Raw genomic sequence first — 18312 nt, 5'->3', positions numbered from 1 at the left:
ATCCTTTGAGGAAAATTTGGCAGACTGGCAGCTTCTGGCACTTCCGGGCGTTAGGTAGCCCGAAAGGGTTGTTTAATCTTTCCCATCAACATATCCATACCATTTTTGCGCTATCTCATGATGTTGACTCGAAACTGTCGCGGGGGCTATCAGAATACTGGGCTACAGATACTGAAGAAGCTATATCTGCCAAGCTCAAAGATAAGGAAAAGTATGGGAAGACTATATGTAGACGTTTTGACGAAGCTGGTGATCATACCTGAAGACGGGCTTTTCGAAGACGGGCTTTTAAATAAGATCAACACGCTAACCAACTTACCCTCCCCGATGTTCTTTTGAGTAGAGGTGCATGTACTACACAATGCAAGAGCAGTCTAACGGTTGCAAATTTGAACATAATGGCGCCGATCCTAATACTCGCTCTTTCGAATATGAGGCCAAATCTGGAAGACAGAACTAATAGGCCAATGTTCGCTTCTTGCTATATACTCGTTATGTTGAGCGACGCATTGTTACAGGATTCATAAGTACAGCGGATAGTATTTGCTAGTGTCATAATGCACCATTTTGAATATTGGAACTCATAACATTTCTCTCCCAATTTAGAATTGTATAAGGTAGTGGTGATTGGCGTTCGTCTAATGGCTTCAAGCCCTGGAGGCTTATACTCACACAGCCACCACGCATCTGGGGCTAAAACGCCGGGACCACAGGATCTGGCATTGCCCAACGGATGGACGAATAAGAAGGCATATTTTCTTACGATGAGATGTTGTGTTGTAAGAGCCTCCATAATCCTGAGGCAACTAGGAATGGAATACTGTAGATCATGTACGAACCGGCCTGCCTTGTTGCCTTGAGCTGTGTAGGTAATATACGCCCTGTTACATCATTTGTTGGCATTTGTTTCCCAACCAATCGCATGTTCAACAGCGTTTCATTTTAATACGAGCAATGTTCTTTTGCCTAATGGCAAGCTTCTCAGCCTTATCTACTGCTAGATGCTGTTACGTGTACCAATGACTTAGCCCACTGCATTTGGAGGTAAAACCGTCTAAACCTCTACTAGTTCGTAGTATCCCGTACTGCATGCTGTACATAAAACCAGAAATCAACCACACTCCGAGGCCACGGCCGGCTATAAAAATCCTTGGCTTGCGACATGAGACACCTCGGATGTCAGTAGATCTGCCCGGATCGCCATCATGATACTGTTGGGCTGTTCTTCCAGGTTTAATTGATGAGCATGACATCATTATTGAACTCTGGTCTTTTACCCCCTCTTTTTTACGCCTCGTTTCATATACTCGATCGAAGCAGCGTATATATATGTACAGGTATAATCTGTGTGGTGGCAAGTGATCTTTCAGGCGGGACATGATCCCAGTCAAATAGAAGCGCATTCATCAGCCGCAAGAAAGGAGCGAACGTGTTGGACCCACGACCAGCCACACGCATTAGTGGACTCCTACACAGCCTCAATCTTATTTAGGTACAAGTGACTTCCGCCACCGTGTAATTTGCCACGTTGAATTAAGTACTCAGTACTAAATACCCCCGGCTCAGGGTTCATCAAGAGCCTCGACCGTAACGGACAAGAATTACCTTTACCAAATTACCGTACGTTGACCACTTTTTTTGGTTGCCCCGGTGTTTTGTCTTCAGTTTTATGTCGTAGTCGCAGTCATTTTGACCTGTTTATCTTGAATTTTCTCTCTCTCAGAGTTGTTCTGTTCATCGGTTCGGGCCTGAATCCTGATTGCTACGTTCCTGCGCCTCTTATTTTGCACCCGCCACGGTCCCAAACTTCCCGGGCTCCATTTACCTGTCAACCAATCTTGTTGATTCCCACGACCGATTGGTATTTTAACGCAAAGGCCTAAGCCCCCCTCTAGGGTGGTGGATCTCTTCCCGGGCAAAGTGTACAGCTGAAACCAAACCTCGTCAGCTTGCGCCACACTGGTTTCCTGAGAGAACAGTATCCGCCCCACACGCCCTGGACTTCCTCCGTAACAACCCCCCCAAACCCCAGCCTAACAACCATTCCCGCTCCCTTGTCTAGATATCTAAAAGTCTCTGGGTGAAGTCAGTCTCGTGTTTCCTTTCTTTTCCCTTTCCCCTCCCCCTTTATGAATTCCCTCAGCGTAACCTACACCGTGATTCTAACATGAGCTCGAAAATAGCCGTTGCCTTGGTTCGTCCACCCTTCGAGGCTGGCGCAAACCCTTCTGCCTCCATGGCGGCATTGATGCAGTCCACCAACGACTCCGTTGCTGTGTCCACCACTATACCTAGTTCATCCACACTCACTAGCTCCGATACCATCTCCTTCCTTAAGCCTCCGTCCAAACCGGAATCCAACTTGAGCTCTATCGCTAGCGCGGGTCTGCACGTCTCCCGATCTCAACCTCCTCAAATGGCAAGCCCTTCGTCGGCGCCGGATCGACCGGTGCACTTGGATCACGACAGGGATGCTGAGCGAAATAGTTCTCAAGTGGCTCGCGAGGCATTGGGTGCTAGCGAGAAATCACCGGCTCCCTCAATCCAAGATCCACACATTCATGCATCTCCAGAGCAAATGCAAGTAGACACCCATACAAACGACACTTCAGACCCGTACGGATCGACCGATCACCAACAATCCCTTATGCATGCATCCACAGTCGCAAGCCCTGGCCCTATCGAAGAGTCGACTTCGCAAGATGGAGACCGTCATCGCCCACAAGATGACTCAGAGATCGACCAGGACAGTAACAAAGCCTTCTCATACCCTATGCCTACCGGCGGTATCAACGATCCCCGTCGCGGACTAAGTCTGCCCAATGCCGGCTTCAACCGAGGCAGCCCTCGTTCACCATCTACAAAGAAACATCGGTGCCCCTATTGCGCTACCGAATTCACCCGACAACACAACCTCAAGAGCCATCTCCTTACACACAGCCAAGAGAAACCATTCGTTTGCCAAACATGTCAATCTCGGTTCCGCCGATTACATGACTTGAAGCGACACACAAAACTACATACAGGCGAACGACCTCATATTTGCCCCAAGTGTGGACGACGCTTTGCTCGCGGCGATGCGCTTGCGAGACATAATAAAGGCCAGGGAGGGTGTGCGGGTCGTCGCGCAAGTATGGGAAGCTTTGCGGCTGATGATGAATACGGTGATGGACAACACCCCGACGATGGCATGGATGGGTTGGTGTACGCGGAACCAGAGTCAATGGATGGAGATGAGGAGCCTCGACTCAACCCACAGGGGATGCGCAAGCATGATGATAGTATCTCACGGTCTGATTCGCTGAATTCTCGTCAGCCCAGTACATACCCGCCCATTGCAGCAAGTCGTGGAGGTATCTTCCCCCCGCCTGGTACACATGGTGGACCTGGAACGCCATCAGGAACTTCACAAGTGGGCAATCTGACCTTCCCACCAGCAGGACATCACTCTGGAACGTCTCTCTTCATCCCCAGTACTATCAGCGAGAGCTCGAAACCGTTGTCTCCCAATGCTCTATCACATCATGACTCCGGCGCCTCTTCACATCGCGGTCATTCCCCCAGCATGGGTCAATCATTACCCCACCCTCAGGCACCATATGGACGCGGAAGTCTGTCGGGACCTAATCACCCATTGGGTCTACCCCTCCCACAACCGGGGGCTCAGCTTCCCCCTCCCGTCATTAGCTCTCCAGACCCTCGTTATGGGCCTGCACCCAATAAGCATAACTCATCGCATAGTCACTCTAGCAGTCATGGGTTACCTGCGCCTAAGATTGGACTTGACGGTCCTGATGGATCTGGGGATGCCAGTCAAATTGATAGGATTTGGACATATGTTCGCTCAATTCACGATGAACTAGCAGGATTGCGAAATGAGGTCGCCTCATTACGTGCACACATTGCTTCCACAAATACGTCAACAGCGCCCCCGGGAGAATTAACTCAAAATAATTCTATTCCACGGTAACGGCGGAGGAGTGACTTGTTGCTCTTCGGCCCTTCGCATGTGTACGATATGGCTCTTTTTTCCTCTTTCTGGATTGGTGTTTCTTTATCCCTCTTCTCCAATTCTGTTGATACGTTTCGACCATGTCTTCCTTTCGAGGTTGGCGCAAGTCGAATTTTGATGTCCTTCATGACCACCGCCCCGACAATCGCCGGCGTTGGTGTAAATTGTCTTTGCACTAATTTCTTACCTCCTACTTCCACCGGCTGTGCTACTTTTCTTCCAACGCAGCCTTAGTACAGCGTCACCTGGCTCGGCTTTTTTCTTTCAATTTTGTTCCTCTTCTTTCTTATAACGCTTTCGTTCTTCAGGGGACTGGAGGGGTGTTCATTTCTTTCTGGTCCAGCTGAAGGAGTTCGGCGTATCAACAACTGGACAGCATTTCAGCAGACGCGGCTGACCCGTCTAGACTTATCTTAACCAATCAAGGTTGTTTTGGCCCGATATCCAAAGAACACATTGAATGACTTTTATGATTTGGAGGCTCAAGTCTAGTTGGTCTTTTTTTTTTTTATCTTTCTTCTACTGTCTTCTTTTTCTTTCAACAGACCTTTTATTGCATTTGATTGATGCATGGAATGACCCGGATTGGAGTTACTTATTTTCATCCTTTTTACTTCTTCTGTGGCTGAGATTTTCCAACTTAGGTACCTAGGTAGTGATAATATACCCTCTGTTTAAACCAACAGGTCTTTCTATTGGATAATGGCTAGATCTATTACGGGAATAAGGCGACCTTACATCCTTAAATCCTTACATCCTCGGTGGGTCATCGGGTGGTCCGAAGAGCTTTAACTATGGATTCTAGAGTTAAACGCCCGGCTGTACCAAATCCCGAGTTAGCTATTGACCCCCCGCATAAATCTGCAGTAAACTCCGATATGCATGTTTGTTGATAGGACTGGAGAATAATTGTCACACGCTTTGACCCCTCGGGTGTACTGACCAAGCCTACGTCTTGGTCAGCCACCCTTTTTGTCAAACCCACATTGAATTGTCAATATTTACACTTTTTGAGCTTTTCCAGCGACACCCCTTCTGTATCAACTATATAAAGTGGTTTTCCATCATCTCCTATGACCCATCCCTCGAGATCCTCGAGATCTTTGTTTTCGTCCGATCTTTGCGGAATTGAGACCGAATCCTGCGCAGCAGCCCGGAGCATGCGCATATGGTCTGATTTTTTCTCTTCTTCGTCACGCTTCCAAATTCGGCGATTAGCGTCTAAAGGAGCTAATGCAGTAAGGCTTAATAACTGCTTTCGAGTCCTTTTGGTCTGAATTGGACGTTGACGAGCTTGAATTGATATTAATTTGCTTTTAAGCTTATGTGTATACTCCACGTTGATTAATTGACCCGTTTGGTAGTGCTTGAAATCACATTTTAATCGATTTAGCTCTTCGGTCTGATCTTCTATTTGGCCTGATATTTTTGCAATATGTTTCTTGAGTTTATTTCCCATCCGATTAAGCTTTTTAACTGTTTGTGGTGGGGATATAATAGGCGAAGACTGTGGTTCAGGTGTATAGCCTAATAACTCGAGAATTGGGTCGTTTGTATGCCTTTTATCCTATCTTTTTTGTATTGGTCTGATCATAATATTAGGGTTAAAAGGCTATATACCAATATCTCGAAACGCACTTTAAATAATATGTGGTATGATTGCTTTCTTTTGAATTAAGGTTATATTCTTAAGGAATTGACGCTTTACTGAATCAGGCTGGAACTATACGTTTATAAGCGAATTTTCCTTCCGGAAATGCTGTTTTAGGCTTAAAAATAGCTTTTGGTCTAAAGGTTGTGCAAAATAGGACATATAGGGTCGAAAGCTTATTAGAATAATCCGATTTTGGTCGTAGAAATCAAGGAATTTAAAGGTTAGGTAGGACCTATACCTATTGAAGAAGAGTATATATTTACTATTAGTCTTAATGCGGTTTTTGGTATTCTCGTAGAAGATATATAACCATTTGAGAGCAATTAGATCGGATAACCATTTAGTCGGAGAGACTTAAATATTATAGTATTGGTTGAGGGTAGGGTTATCTTAAAACTAATCTTCTATATATATCTGATCTTTAAAGATAAGATATAGGACTATTAACTACTTGTCTACAGTAATATACTTAATTAAGGTAACAATCTGACCTCAATCAGTCGAGGTAAGCTTCTTAGAGCTATATTAGTAGTGTATAATAATCTTTTGAGCCTGTCCTTGACCTAATTGGAACCCCGTTTTGTCGAAATTATATATATTCTTCGGATTAATCCCTTCTAACCAACCTCTAACGTACTCAAACCATATGATTAAATATAAGATATCCTTAGATTCGAGTTTTTTCTTATTAATAGGCTTTTATTTAATCTAAAAGAAGCTTTCCGGAAGGTGTTGTATAAACCGACTTACCTATATCTTGCTTATTAGAGGTTAACCTGATCGGACTAGAATAGAATTCGCGCAACGTTCGATCTCTTAGAGCGTATAAGGTGCCTATAGATCGTCAAGTTGCTTAATATATCGGATTAAAGTAGTCTCTTGTACTAAATTTAGGGTACGTTGACCCGATCGCTTGTTCTCGAAGTTTCTACGTTCGTGGAACCGGCGGACAAGCGTTCGATATAGAAGGTTAGACGACCGGGCTAAAGTGCTTAAATTGGGCGTTTGTTGATCGGATACGGTTGCTAAGGCACGTTGAATTCGAGTCTCGAGGTCAGAAGACATATTTAGCCTGTTCTGGTTGAGAGATGGGATTAAAAGGTGAAATATTGACAATTCAATGTGGGTTTGACAAAAAGGGTGGCTGACCAAGACGTAGGCTTGGTCAGTACACCCGGGGGGTCAAAGCGTGTGACAATTATAACCCCTTTTACCTATACGGAGCATAGGTGGGTCACGTCGACGGACGGACGGAGGAACGGAGTCCGCGTCCGCTTTGAACGGTGATGGATACAGAGTATGAATGGCCTGATGAAAAACAACAATGCAGTCTCAAGGCTTAAGCTGAAGGAAATTTTATCGGATCATCATTACTAGAAAAGCATTTTTCTAATCAGTATTCTATTCTGTTCCATGTATGCATTGAACTTGTCCGTTCTTTGAAATCGTCGGGCTCTGGCCGAGATTCATATGGAGCGGCGGCGCATGAACATGGAGGGTCCAGGGTTCTCAGGGTGAAAATCCACTGTGCTCGAGCCTGTTTCCATGCAAAAGTTATTCTCAATAAGATTATGCAGTGGATACCATTTACATGGAAAATTTTGATGCACATAGCACAGTTCTGATGCTGGGCACCTTCAAGCAGCTGTTCCATGGCGAATGGTGGATTTTTAGAGTGTGTAGATTCTTTGGATTCACGACAGATATTGAGTATTCATTTTTTATAGATTTTTGCCCTTTTCGGCAAAAAAAGACAATTTTAGAGGACTATGTTGAAAACACTACTGGGCATAAGTGGTTGATACACCTCTACGGAGGAGTCCGTTCCCGATGCTCCATCCTTGGATCTGGATGCAAAACGGAGCAGCTTATACTAATACCCTAAATCCGAATGACTCAAGTGCTTTGACTATCCTTTAAGAAAATTTCCATCTCTCACCCGAATAACTTAATAAATAAGAGGCGTTCGGTCCCCAAACATCCTCAAACATCAACAACAATAATCTACTTTCCAACCTTGCCGCATCTGGGCACCTTTGGTCTACATCCATCATATCAACGCTTGGCCACTCTTAATATTTGACACACAATCAAATACCCTATCTCACTATGGGGGCTACACAACCAGAAACGTATGAGAGGTCATTACACGACTGTAGCTCTTCCCAATCTGATCATGAAAAGATTTTTGAGGAGTCGGCATCTCCGAAAGACGACACCGATGTCGTTCAGCGCACCGTTACAACAGAGTCAATAAAATATCCTCCTATGAAGAAGATCATTCCAATTATGCTGTCATTATATATCGCCATCTTCCTCGTTGCACTAGTAAGTACATGTCCTAGAGCAAACTAGCTCAAATACACATTTTTCCTATTGGAAACAATAAAAGGAAAGGAAAAGAAAAGAATTTCGAAGAAAATTAACATTTGGTTAGGACCGTTTAATTGTCGCAACAGCAACGCCCAAAATTACAGATGACTTTCACAGTATTAACGACATTGGCTGGTACGGCAGTGCATACATGTTAACCTCATCGGCATCTCAACTCGTCTACGGCCGAATCTACACCATCTACCCCGCGAAATGGGTTTTCTTGATTTCAATCCTGGTTTTCGAAATTGGTTCCGCTGTCTGCGGTGCAGCCCCTTCATCAGTCGCCTTGATCATCGGTAGAGCAGTAGCTGGTTTAGGAACCGGTGGTATCGCAGCAGGCCTGGTCCTCATCATCGTCTTGACCGTTCCTCTCGAACAACGACCCATTTTCCAAGGACTCAACGGTGCTGTTTTCGGTATTGCCTCAGTCCTTGGTCCCATTCTAGGTGGTGTCTTCACGACAAATGTTTCCTGGCGCTGGTGTTTCTACATCAATCTTCCCTTCGGAGGTCTAGCAATGATAGCCATCTTCTTCCTGCTGGATGTGCCACCTCCGAAAGCTGGAAATTTCACCATGAAAGAGAAGCTTCTCCAACTTGACCCAGTTGGGAATCTTTTCCTCATGCCCTCCGTCGTATGTCTATTACTTGCTCTGGAATGGGGCGGTGTTACATACGCATGGGGCAGCTGGCGGATTATCCTCCTATTCGTCCTTTTCGGTGTTCTCGCTACCATATTCGTTGCTTCGCAAATTCGGCGCGGAGAGAGAGCGCTTGTCCCACCTCGCATTTTCAAGCAACGTTCCGTTCTCGCTGGTGTTGCTTGGACCATGTGTCTCAGTGCTGGTATGATGGTTATGCTCTACTACCTTCCCATCTGGTTCCAGGCCATCAAAAACGTCGATGCCGAGAAATCGGGTATCATGAATCTGCCTCTCGTCCTGGCCATGGTGGTAGGGGGAATCAGTGCAGGTGTGGCAGTTACAAAATTCGGATACTACAATCCATTCTTGTACGCGGGCGTGGTTCTGCTCTCAGTTGGCGCAGGTTTGATCTACACATTCACACCTATTACAGGACATTCTAAGTGGATCGGTTACCAGTTTATCTACGGATTGGGTCTCGGATTCGGTTTCCAACAGGCCAATGTTGCCGTGCAGACATGTCTTCCACCTGCAGATGTCGCAGTTGGAGCCTCACTGCTCATGTTCTCGCAGCAGCTGAATGGTGCTGTTTTCCTTGCTATTGCGCAGACACTATTCACCAATTTTCTCAATGAGAATCTAGCAAGTGTACCTGGTGTCGATGCTGCGAAGATTATCGCGGCTGGAGCTACTACATTGCGAGAATATGTTCCTGAATCGAAGTTAGATGCTGTCTTGGATGGATACAGTGATGCTATTACGAGAACAGTTATTCTTGCGATCACTATGTCGTGCTTGGCTTTGTTTCCGGCTTTCTTCTTCGAATGGAAGAGCGTCAAGAAGGATGCGAATAAGAAAAAGCAAGAACAGGTTATCGAGAATCAGGCCTGAATGCCAGCCATTAGCTTCAGTGGCGTTTGTGATGATAATATTATATTAATAGAGCTTTGAAATAATGAATATATCTCTTCTCCGATCGTTTTCTTAATAATTAAGCCCATAGGTCTAGATGTAGCCTATTTTGACATCTGAAAGTAGGATATATTTCATTTGATGAACTACACCCTTTAGACACAGGTGGGCCCCTTTGTAATAAACCAGATACACACTATCTTCCTATACTTTATGTCTTTTCTCTATTCCATTCCTTAACATCGTGCAAAAGAAAAACACTACATGTATGAGTCGACCTCCAGTCAAGGTGAAAAAAAGATTTAAAAAAAATTGGGGGGAACGACTCCGACTTGTTTTTGGTAAGCCTCGGGCATTCCCATTGAGCCACACGACCCAAGGGTCACATAGGCTCGCTTTTTTATCGCTTATATACTGCATTTCATAAACCTGCGTATGCAAGGCCGCATGTATCCAATTTAGGAACTTGTGAATCAAACCTTTGTGGTCGGGAGTTGTCATTGTAATTGCTTGTACTGGGCCTTCTACTTGATGAGCTTTGAACTTCTGGACTAATTCACAGTGACCCTGGCTCAAAATCGAAATATTCAAGGCTTGGACCCCGATATTGGCCCTATGCTAGCCCTGGAGTCAGAGCTGCTTTTTACATTGGTGATTGATACTACTGTCTTGATTCTCTTGTTGAGTAGTACTAGTCCCTAGTACTATGCTACAACCTCTTGTAGTACGATCCATACTACGTGGAAACCTAATTAAACCTACCCAGCATTGCTCGACTACAGAATATATCTACTTACTACTAGTGATAAATGTAGAAAGTTGAAACACAATGTTTTATAAAACTTGTAGTACCATAATGTATCAAACCCGGGGCATATAAATATATAAAGATTTGAAATTGATTGCCATAAGTGAGGGATGTTGAATAATCCCACTAAACTGAAAACCCCGCACAAGTGGTTTATAGATCGCGATGAAAATAAATAAGCTCAAGGCAGGATTCCTCCTGCAAGCCAAAAGTGGGGACCTCGGCGTCTCCACAATTGCACAATTACTGAACCGAGGTGCTGTTTATCTAGGGGTCCGTCCATCCCAGTTTTCAATGCGGAGTTTGGAATTTCTAATCATTTGCGTCTTCAAGTTGTTCACTCTCCGTTATCTCGCTATATACAAGAAAACAATTGATTATCACATCAGAATGTCTGTAGCACCCTCTGGATCTCTCCGAGCATCTGCTCTGTCTTTTGTGTTGCTTGCTGTTGGACACACGGTACGTTGGGCTCCAAATATTGGACTCAAGGCTCTCAAGGTGCTCATACTTTATTTTAGATTGGCGGCAGACAATGGACATCGGAGAAAGTTTTCAAGGCAATCACCAACTCCAGACCATGGGCTTGTGGAACTGTAGGTTGGTATCAGGTATGTTTTCGATCCTGCGGTTACCAGCTTGATCCTTCGGGGATCCTGGGAGCTCTTGGGTATAGATAATCGCTGCTAATTTGTTTTTTACGTCATGCAGGGTAGCGCATTCTTCTTAGTATCGGGTGGGTACTCAGTTTCCATTGAATCTACCAGACATTTCAACTAATCCACGTCAAGCAATCCTTCATTATCAATGGTCCCGCGACCCAGCTGCTCTCAACGACCCACTCACAAAAGCTATGGCGGGCATCATCAACATCCTGCTCTGGACCAGTTCGGCATGGTATGCTAAACATGGTATCAACGAAAATGCGTGGGCTGTTGGGCTCTCTGCCGCATTGCAAGCATACGCAGCCTTCAAGTCATAAAGGTCATATCATTGATGAAAGTTCGCACCAGAGTAATTCTGGCATATCATGTTTCTTGCTTTGAGAGCACACAAATGACACATTTCATCGTACAGCTCCTAAACTCAGTAATTCCGAGATTAAGATGATCGTCGACGCATAGTCCACCCCAGGAATAACCCCACATCTGCTACAACAGCTCGTGGCACACCTCCCATGGTCCAGTTTCGTTGAACCCACTGCGGAATAGAGCCACCTGCATCCGAAGTTGTTGCCATAGTCCACTCGATGAGGCTGAGATTATTCTCGCCAGTAGGCGGAAGAAGCGTAACGTGTTCAACACTCGCGTAACTAGCAAAGATGGCACGTTTGGGTACAGAAGCGACGATCTTTTGATGGAGACCTGGTGGGGTAGACGATGCAGTTGATCGAAGCGGTATTTGCGCTGTAATGAATCCCTTTAGGGGGCGGCTTTGGGCATTCTCATGAGTTGGGGCTTGCGTGTTGTCATATGCAGCAGATATGGTTAGGGAGATGAAGCTGCGAGGCGCAATAAGCGCACCAGGGTGGAAGGTGTGGGTGATCAAATTGACTGTGCTATATATTAGTTCTCGATCATGCGATACATAGGCGATAGTGCAAGGGTTTCAATTAATCGATACGTACTCTCCATATCGACATCCTTGAAGGCTACTCCCTGAGTCTCAATATTTCCAATGTCCGATCGCGACCATTGCATAAGTTGCTCTACACTTGTCACACTAGGCGTGTAGTCCATTTCATTCTCTGCGTGGTTCGACCTTAGTCCATTCTCAAACTCTTCCCATGATGCTGTTCCTTGGGTATTGGCATTCACATGTTCACTTTGTCGGCACACCCAGAACTCAGCCCCGGGAGCTTTATCAACTGTATTGTTTGTTGAAGGATCGCGCCACTTCCGTAGGAGCTTGACTTTGGCTTCAGATGGTGGCGACGCGCGTAATTTGGGGTCTGTTGTGAATGTTGACGGGATCGTGTGGAGAAACTCCAGAGCTTCATGGAGGGCATCCCCCGCAAATGATTGGAGTTGCGGGCGCGCCTCGTTGGCTGTGAGAGAGGAATGCGCGGGGAGGGACGCGAACAAGTGTGGCTGTAAACGTAAGAGAGGCATTTTGATTTTTTGGTAGCAAAGTTGATGACAGGAGGGGATTTAGAGAGTTCAATCGTTGTTGTTTACATTTATTTATGGGTGGAGAGATCGGCCGGCACTTTCCCTCAACCACAGGCAGAGGCGCAGTTGCTATCGTGGTTAACTTTCTGTAGTGGGGGTTGCCCTATAATTTCAGTCATCATTCATTAAATTTTATTCTTATAAAGAGCCAAGTGCCCTATAAATGTGGTTCTATAAGCAGCGGATTCCGGGTCCAACACTGCCTGTCTCGAATATTTCTACAAGCCCAGCCCCCAGTGCCTCTTCCAGCACCCAGCGGAATTGCATGCCATATAAATCTTTCCACTTCTTGGTTTTACCGGGGAGAATCCCTGCAAACTCGCCTCTAGCCCTTTTGGCCAAATGGAAGCTTTTGTTTGTTTCGACTGCTCCATCCCAACGATCTTTAAGCAGACCCAATGGTACCTCACCGGAAGGCGACCGTTTGAGAAGAGACAATAAGTGGGCACGTCCTGCTCCAAGCAATCGTAGAAACGTTCCAATGTTTGGAAGCGACAAAAACAAGGTTGCAGCCCGAGCCTGGGAGTCACTCTGTACAGGCTGGTCGGGCTGAGAATGGGCTGATGTACTCCGACTGGCTGATGATATAGCAGCGGTGGGCAAATTAGGGAGTGATGCAATACTCAAAGATCCCTGTGTAAATGACGACGATGAGACAAGAAAGCCAGCACGCATTAATGCTCTATACTCCTCGGGCGCAAAAACTCCTTGTGAGAGAGCCGAGTGGGTTCCCATGCGATTGAGGATATCTATAAATCTATCTGCGACTAGTTAACTCTCTTCGTTTCTCTTCTGAAAGGATGTGGAAAGGTATCGTAAGCGCTCACCTTTGATAGCGGTATCAAGAGCTGTGCTCCTGCGGACCAAGTGTTCCCACTCCTCTGCAAGAACTAGGCAGTCGCCCAATCCAGCTGCATCATTCCCGCGCCCAGGGATTATCAAACGACGAACCCGACCTGATTTGACCAACTCAACTACTTCTCGCTCCACTCTTGTGGGTGCGTTTAGCAGGGTATGTATATGGGCCACGGAAGCAAGTGGGGGTAGCGATCGGCGTAAATTCAGAACCTCCGCAATCCGTGTGCTGTTCATCCCCGCTCGTGCTGGCAGTTCGTCGAACATTCGACTTCCAACATCCTCAACTGCCTGTTCGACATTTTGGACTGAAGCGGTTTCCGAGATATATAATGAGATACCTTCATCGGGAAGGGGTTCGTCTAGACCGAAGTCTGCAGCCGCTGTTTTCACACCGGCTGCAACGACATTTGGTTTGCGGCGCGCATGAGCGGCGAAGGGCGAGACGCGGGATTTTGCAGGAACCGACTTGGCAGATTTGCGTTTCTGGATACCGGATACTGGAGCCGACGTGAGGCGCAATGTCATACCTGGCACGGGCGTGAGCAAACTTGATTGCGACGAAAAGAAGTAACCACCGAGACCAGCAAAAGCTCAGTGAGGGACATCATGACTAGGCGGATTACCTCATCCGTCGTCAGGTGATCCACCAAGACATTCCACCAATCAGAACCGGGCATCCATACAATGGTATTTGTAATACTGTAATATTACATTCTTTTGGCCATATGTGGAGACGGAGTCGTCGGCATTTGGTATGGGACGTCAGAGTCAATACGCATTGTTTTCAACGGCAGAATAGCAGAATAGCCAATTTGGTCTCGTCCCTCCCCGCGTTTCTGACAGATTTCAAGTTTAGACAGTTCCCAGTTTCTATTCCGAAGTTTGGGTTGAAGTTCTAGGCTTATGGCAGATTGACAGTAATCTTGGAACTGCCCATTCTTTGCGTTCTTTGCGTTCTTTGCACACCTCACTGAAGTGTCCACTCTTGATTCTTGATCGACCTTTCACATGACGTAGCCATGAGAGAAAAACAGATCTTCATCTGATTAGTATCCAAGCTCCACAACACCTTTAACTTCGGTGAATTTCAACCATTTCGATCGCTACGAAGGTAACGCCCTGATCTCTGGGTCCAATCGCTGTACGGGGAGCTTCGGCTGTGATACACCTACATTCTATCCCTTGAACCCCCTCTTTCACAAGGGAGGTTCTGTCCACTATGACCGTGATCATTGCCTCGCTGTAAGTATACTTGGTTGAAGACTACCGTCACCTCAGGAAAACCAAGAAAGAAAGTTCAATGAGAGTATTGAATGCAAATGATAATTAATGACTTATTCATGACTTGTTTAGCTTTCTGCCCTTCACAGTGAACTTTCATGTGAACAAAGGTCGCAACAGCGTCGCCTCTCAAGTGACCCCTCCGGCACCAGCAGCCTCCAGTGCTGTAGCGGATACAGCAACCTCTTCTCCAAGCGCACCTGCCAGTCTTTTCGAGAGTAGCAATGGTAATCTCAACTCGGCGCTCACGCCAGGTGCGACCACTGACCATGAGAGTATCTTTGCCCATGCGATGGCCAAGGCCGACGACAAACAGTCAGGCTACCCATTTCCACCAACATCCACCCCTCCAACGGAAAACCCCCTTCTTACAGAGAGCGAGGCCCATTCACCAGCTTGGGGCTCAACTAATGCGCTCACACAACCGAAGGCCAAACCCCTCGCATCGCCGTCTCCGTCAATTCTTAAGCACGCAGATCCCGTTGTACTGGCCAAGGGAACGACCTTACCGAAGATCCCGGAGACAGAACAGCCTGCACCATATTTTGGAATCAAAAAACATGGCTCAGTTAGTCGAAAAATGTCCGTCTATCGGAAAATGTCCTTTTCCCGGGCGGATTGGACTGTCCAAACAGCAGAGCAAGGTAATGGCGGACTGCGCAATGCAGTTCGCTCTGCCAAAGATGCTGGATATCTCGACGAGATGATATGGGTTGGCACCTTGGGTATGCCTACTGATGCGTTGGCGGATCACACACGTCGTGAGATTGCAGAGAGACTAGAGGATGAGTACGGCTCATTGACTGTGTTTGTGGATGACGGAGACTTCGATGGCCATTACACCCATTTTTGTAAGACCATTCTATGGCCTGTCTTTCATTACCAAATTCCAGACAACCCGAAGAGCAAAGCTTATGAAGACCACTCCTGGATCTACTATGTGAAGCTCAACCAGGCATTTGCGGATCGAATTGCAGCGAGTTGGAAGCGAGGTGATTCCATATGGATTGAAGACTATCATTTGCTGCTTGTTCCAGCTATGTTGCGGAAGCTGCTTCCTGATGCCCAGATTGGATTTTTCTTGCATATTGCTTTCCCATCATCCGAGGTGTTCAAGTGCTTGGCTCCGCGCAAGGAGCTGCTTGAGGGCGTCTTGGGTGCCAACTTAATCGGCTTCCAGACTTCTGAATATTGTCGACACTTCTTGCAAACCTGCAGTCGCATTTTATGCGTAGAGGCTACCAATGAGGGGATCCAGATGGAGGATCGTTTTATCAACGTAGGGACATTCCCGATTGGTATTGATCCGACTTCTTGGGACAAGCGGCGCCGAACGGAAGATGTAGAGCAATGGGTCGATATTATCTCTGAGCGATACCAGGGTAAGCGACTGATCGTCTCTCGCGACAAGATCGACTCTGTTCGGGGCATTCGTCAAAAGCTACTGAGCTATGAACTATTCCTCAACACCTATCCGGAATGGGCAGAGAAGGTAGTTCTGATTCAGGTTGCCACTAGCACTACGGAACAGTTAGAGCTAGAAGCCACCATATCTGACATTGCTATGCGAATCAACTCCTCCCACTCGACTTTGGCTCATCAGCCATTGGTGTTTTTGAAACAAGACCTTGCATTTTCTCAGTATCTCGCTCTTATTACGGTGGCGGATGCTTTGATGATAACCAGTCTTCGTGAAGGCATGAATCTAACCAGCCATGAATTTGTGTATTGTCAAGACGGTAGTTATGGGGACAAAAAGTATGGCTCACTGATTCTCAGTGAGTTCACCGGCAGTGCATCAGTCTTTGGAAACCATGCTCTACTGGTAAACCCATGGGACTACCGACAATGTTCAGAAGCGATTCATACCGCGTTGACTCGTGGTGAGAAGGAGCGGAAAGAAGTATGGGATCAACTCCATAAGGCAGTTTTGCAAAACTCCACTGCCAACTGGGTGAAATCATTCAATGAAACCTTAACACGCGTCTGGAATGAACAGTCTGCACGAGAAATAATGGCTGTTCCTCGACTCTCTATACCACGGCTCGTTGATCAGTACCGACAGTCAAAGCGCCGGTTGATGATTGTCGATTACGAGGGCACACTGGCCTCATGGGGGTCCCCTCGTAGTATTATTCTCACCACCCCTCAACGTGCTATCACGGTACTCACGGAGTTGACCGACGACCCAGACAATGTGGTGTACGTGATGAGCTCCCGCATGCCGGAAGAAATGGAACGGCTCTTCCGTCAAGTCAATAATCTCGGGCTTATCGCTGAGAACGGCTGCTTTGTTCGTGATCCCCAGTCCGATGAATGGGCTCGCATTGTAAGCAAGGCTCATATCCAGACGTGGAAGAAGTCTGTATCCAATATTCTGGCCTATTTCAAAGACCGAACTGAGGGCAGCTGGGTCGAGGAGCTTCATTGCTCGCTTGTCTTCCACTATGGGTCTGCAGAAAACCATCCCGGCGCAGGACGTCTTGCTGCTGAATGTGCAGATCATATCAATGATGCTTGCTCTAGTTACGGTGTACATGCCGTCCCAGTCGAAGGTGCTCTCATTGTGGAGACTATGAGCGTTACCAAAGCATCAGCCACAGAGCAGGTCTGGAAATGGTGCTTGAAAGCTGCTGAAGAATTAGAAGAAACTGTGAAGCCTGATTTCTTGCTTGTTATGGGAGACAACCGAGAAGACGAGCCCGTCTTCCGCTGGGCCAATGAGTTGCAGAACAACAATGATGTTGATTACTCCATGACGGTCACCTTGGGATCACGAAGCACCGAGGCCAAGGCGACTTTAACGCAGGGAGTGACAGGTGAATACCCCCAAAAACCTTTTTCTTCTTCTTCCTGTTCTTTACTCAGTTTGCTAATCTCTCTCTAGGTGTCCTTGCTTGTTTACAGCAACTTCCTACTACATCGAAGCCCGCGGTACAGTAAAGCCCCCCGAAAAGCTTAGTTATCTGACAGGTCACTTAATTTCCCCTAACCTGAACACGGTCAGACGAATCCATGATACGAAGCGGTGATCGGCGTTTTCATTTCTTTCATTTCTTTTCACTTTTTGCCTTTTACACGGTCATACAATTTGGTTTATTTCGGGCTTGGTAGATAGATAGTTCTATGTAGTTTATTCCCTCTGCTGGATGAAGTGGTCTTGTTTGAGCTGGTACGTTTCATGGAGACGCCTATAAACAGGTTTACTGAGTAAATTCGGCTAAAGTTTAGATATATTGAGGGTTAGTACGTGATATACAAGGGAACTTATTGTGTGCCTGCAGCACTCTCGAACATTTACTACTAGATCAATACTTTTAATACACCAGTTGACTTTACTATGAGCGTCAGTAATGCATTGTAACAATTTGAAGGCAGGTGACAGAAGTTTTGAATAAAAGTGGCCGAACTTGGAAGCATCTTGGTTGGCCTTAGCTGCTGCTGTATTGTTGGATTTGTCATGAACAATGGTGCAAATCTGCAATACCCGAATCTAATATTAACCTGGATCGTGCAGCTATCACCAAACATGCAACCATTTTTAAACAGTGGCCATCTAGATTCGTAATATTCAATCCAAACCTCTTATCACCTCTT

General features: G+C 46.3%; 6 protein-coding genes across 6 annotated transcripts; 4 read left to right on the top strand and 2 right to left on the bottom strand.

The window, feature by feature from the left end:
* Nucleotides 1–2167: 2167 nt before the first annotated feature.
* Nucleotides 2168–3970, top strand: N7478_002504 (C2H2 zinc finger protein; the record flags this gene model as incomplete). The annotated part of the gene is made up of 1 exon (XM_056918718.1): nucleotides 2168–3970. The coding sequence occupies one exon, from the start codon at nucleotides 2168–2170 to the stop codon at nucleotides 3968–3970; it is 1803 nt and encodes a 600-aa protein (XP_056781876.1).
* A 3805-nt stretch (nucleotides 3971–7775) lies between these two features.
* N7478_002503 (MDR family MFS transporter) lies at nucleotides 7776–9576 on the top strand (the record flags this gene model as incomplete). Its single annotated transcript, XM_056918717.1, has 2 exons — nucleotides 7776–7994; nucleotides 8104–9576. 2 exons carry the CDS (start codon nucleotides 7776–7778, stop codon nucleotides 9574–9576), a joined length of 1692 nt encoding a protein of 563 aa, XP_056781875.1.
* Nucleotides 9577–10795: 1219 nt separating this feature from the next.
* On the top strand, nucleotides 10796–11387 carry N7478_002502 (uncharacterized protein; the record flags this gene model as incomplete). Its single annotated transcript, XM_056918716.1, has 3 exons — nucleotides 10796–10867; nucleotides 10927–11016; nucleotides 11136–11387. 3 exons carry the CDS (start codon nucleotides 10796–10798, stop codon nucleotides 11385–11387), a joined length of 414 nt encoding a protein of 137 aa, XP_056781874.1.
* A 119-nt stretch (nucleotides 11388–11506) lies between these two features.
* Nucleotides 11507–12516, bottom strand: N7478_002501 (SRPBCC family protein; the record flags this gene model as incomplete). The annotated part of the gene is made up of 2 exons (XM_056918715.1): nucleotides 11507–11958; nucleotides 12033–12516. The coding sequence occupies 2 exons, from the start codon at nucleotides 12514–12516 to the stop codon at nucleotides 11507–11509; spliced, it is 936 nt and encodes a 311-aa protein (XP_056781873.1).
* A 231-nt stretch (nucleotides 12517–12747) lies between these two features.
* N7478_002500 (Stk19 family serine/threonine-protein kinase) lies at nucleotides 12748–13959 on the bottom strand (the record flags this gene model as incomplete). The annotated part of the gene is made up of 2 exons (XM_056918714.1): nucleotides 12748–13337; nucleotides 13404–13959. 2 exons carry the CDS (start codon nucleotides 13957–13959, stop codon nucleotides 12748–12750), a joined length of 1146 nt encoding a protein of 381 aa, XP_056781872.1.
* Nucleotides 13960–14653: 694 nt separating this feature from the next.
* On the top strand, nucleotides 14654–17658 carry N7478_002499 (putative alpha,alpha-trehalose phosphate synthase subunit TPS3; the record flags this gene model as incomplete). The annotated part of the gene is made up of 3 exons (XM_056918713.1): nucleotides 14654–14676; nucleotides 14788–17534; nucleotides 17603–17658. The coding sequence occupies 3 exons, from the start codon at nucleotides 14654–14656 to the stop codon at nucleotides 17656–17658; spliced, it is 2826 nt and encodes a 941-aa protein (XP_056781871.1).
* Nucleotides 17659–18312: the final 654 nt, after the last annotated feature.

The sequence above is a fragment of the Penicillium angulare genome (genome assembly GCF_028827245.1).
Source record: "Penicillium angulare strain IBT 27051 chromosome Unknown utg000003l_segment0_segment0, whole genome shotgun sequence".
Lineage (NCBI taxonomy): Eukaryota > Fungi > Ascomycota > Eurotiomycetes > Eurotiales > Aspergillaceae > Penicillium > Penicillium angulare.
The sequence above is the reverse complement of the archived record's forward strand: the minus strand, read 5'-3'. Positions and strand labels throughout refer to the sequence as shown.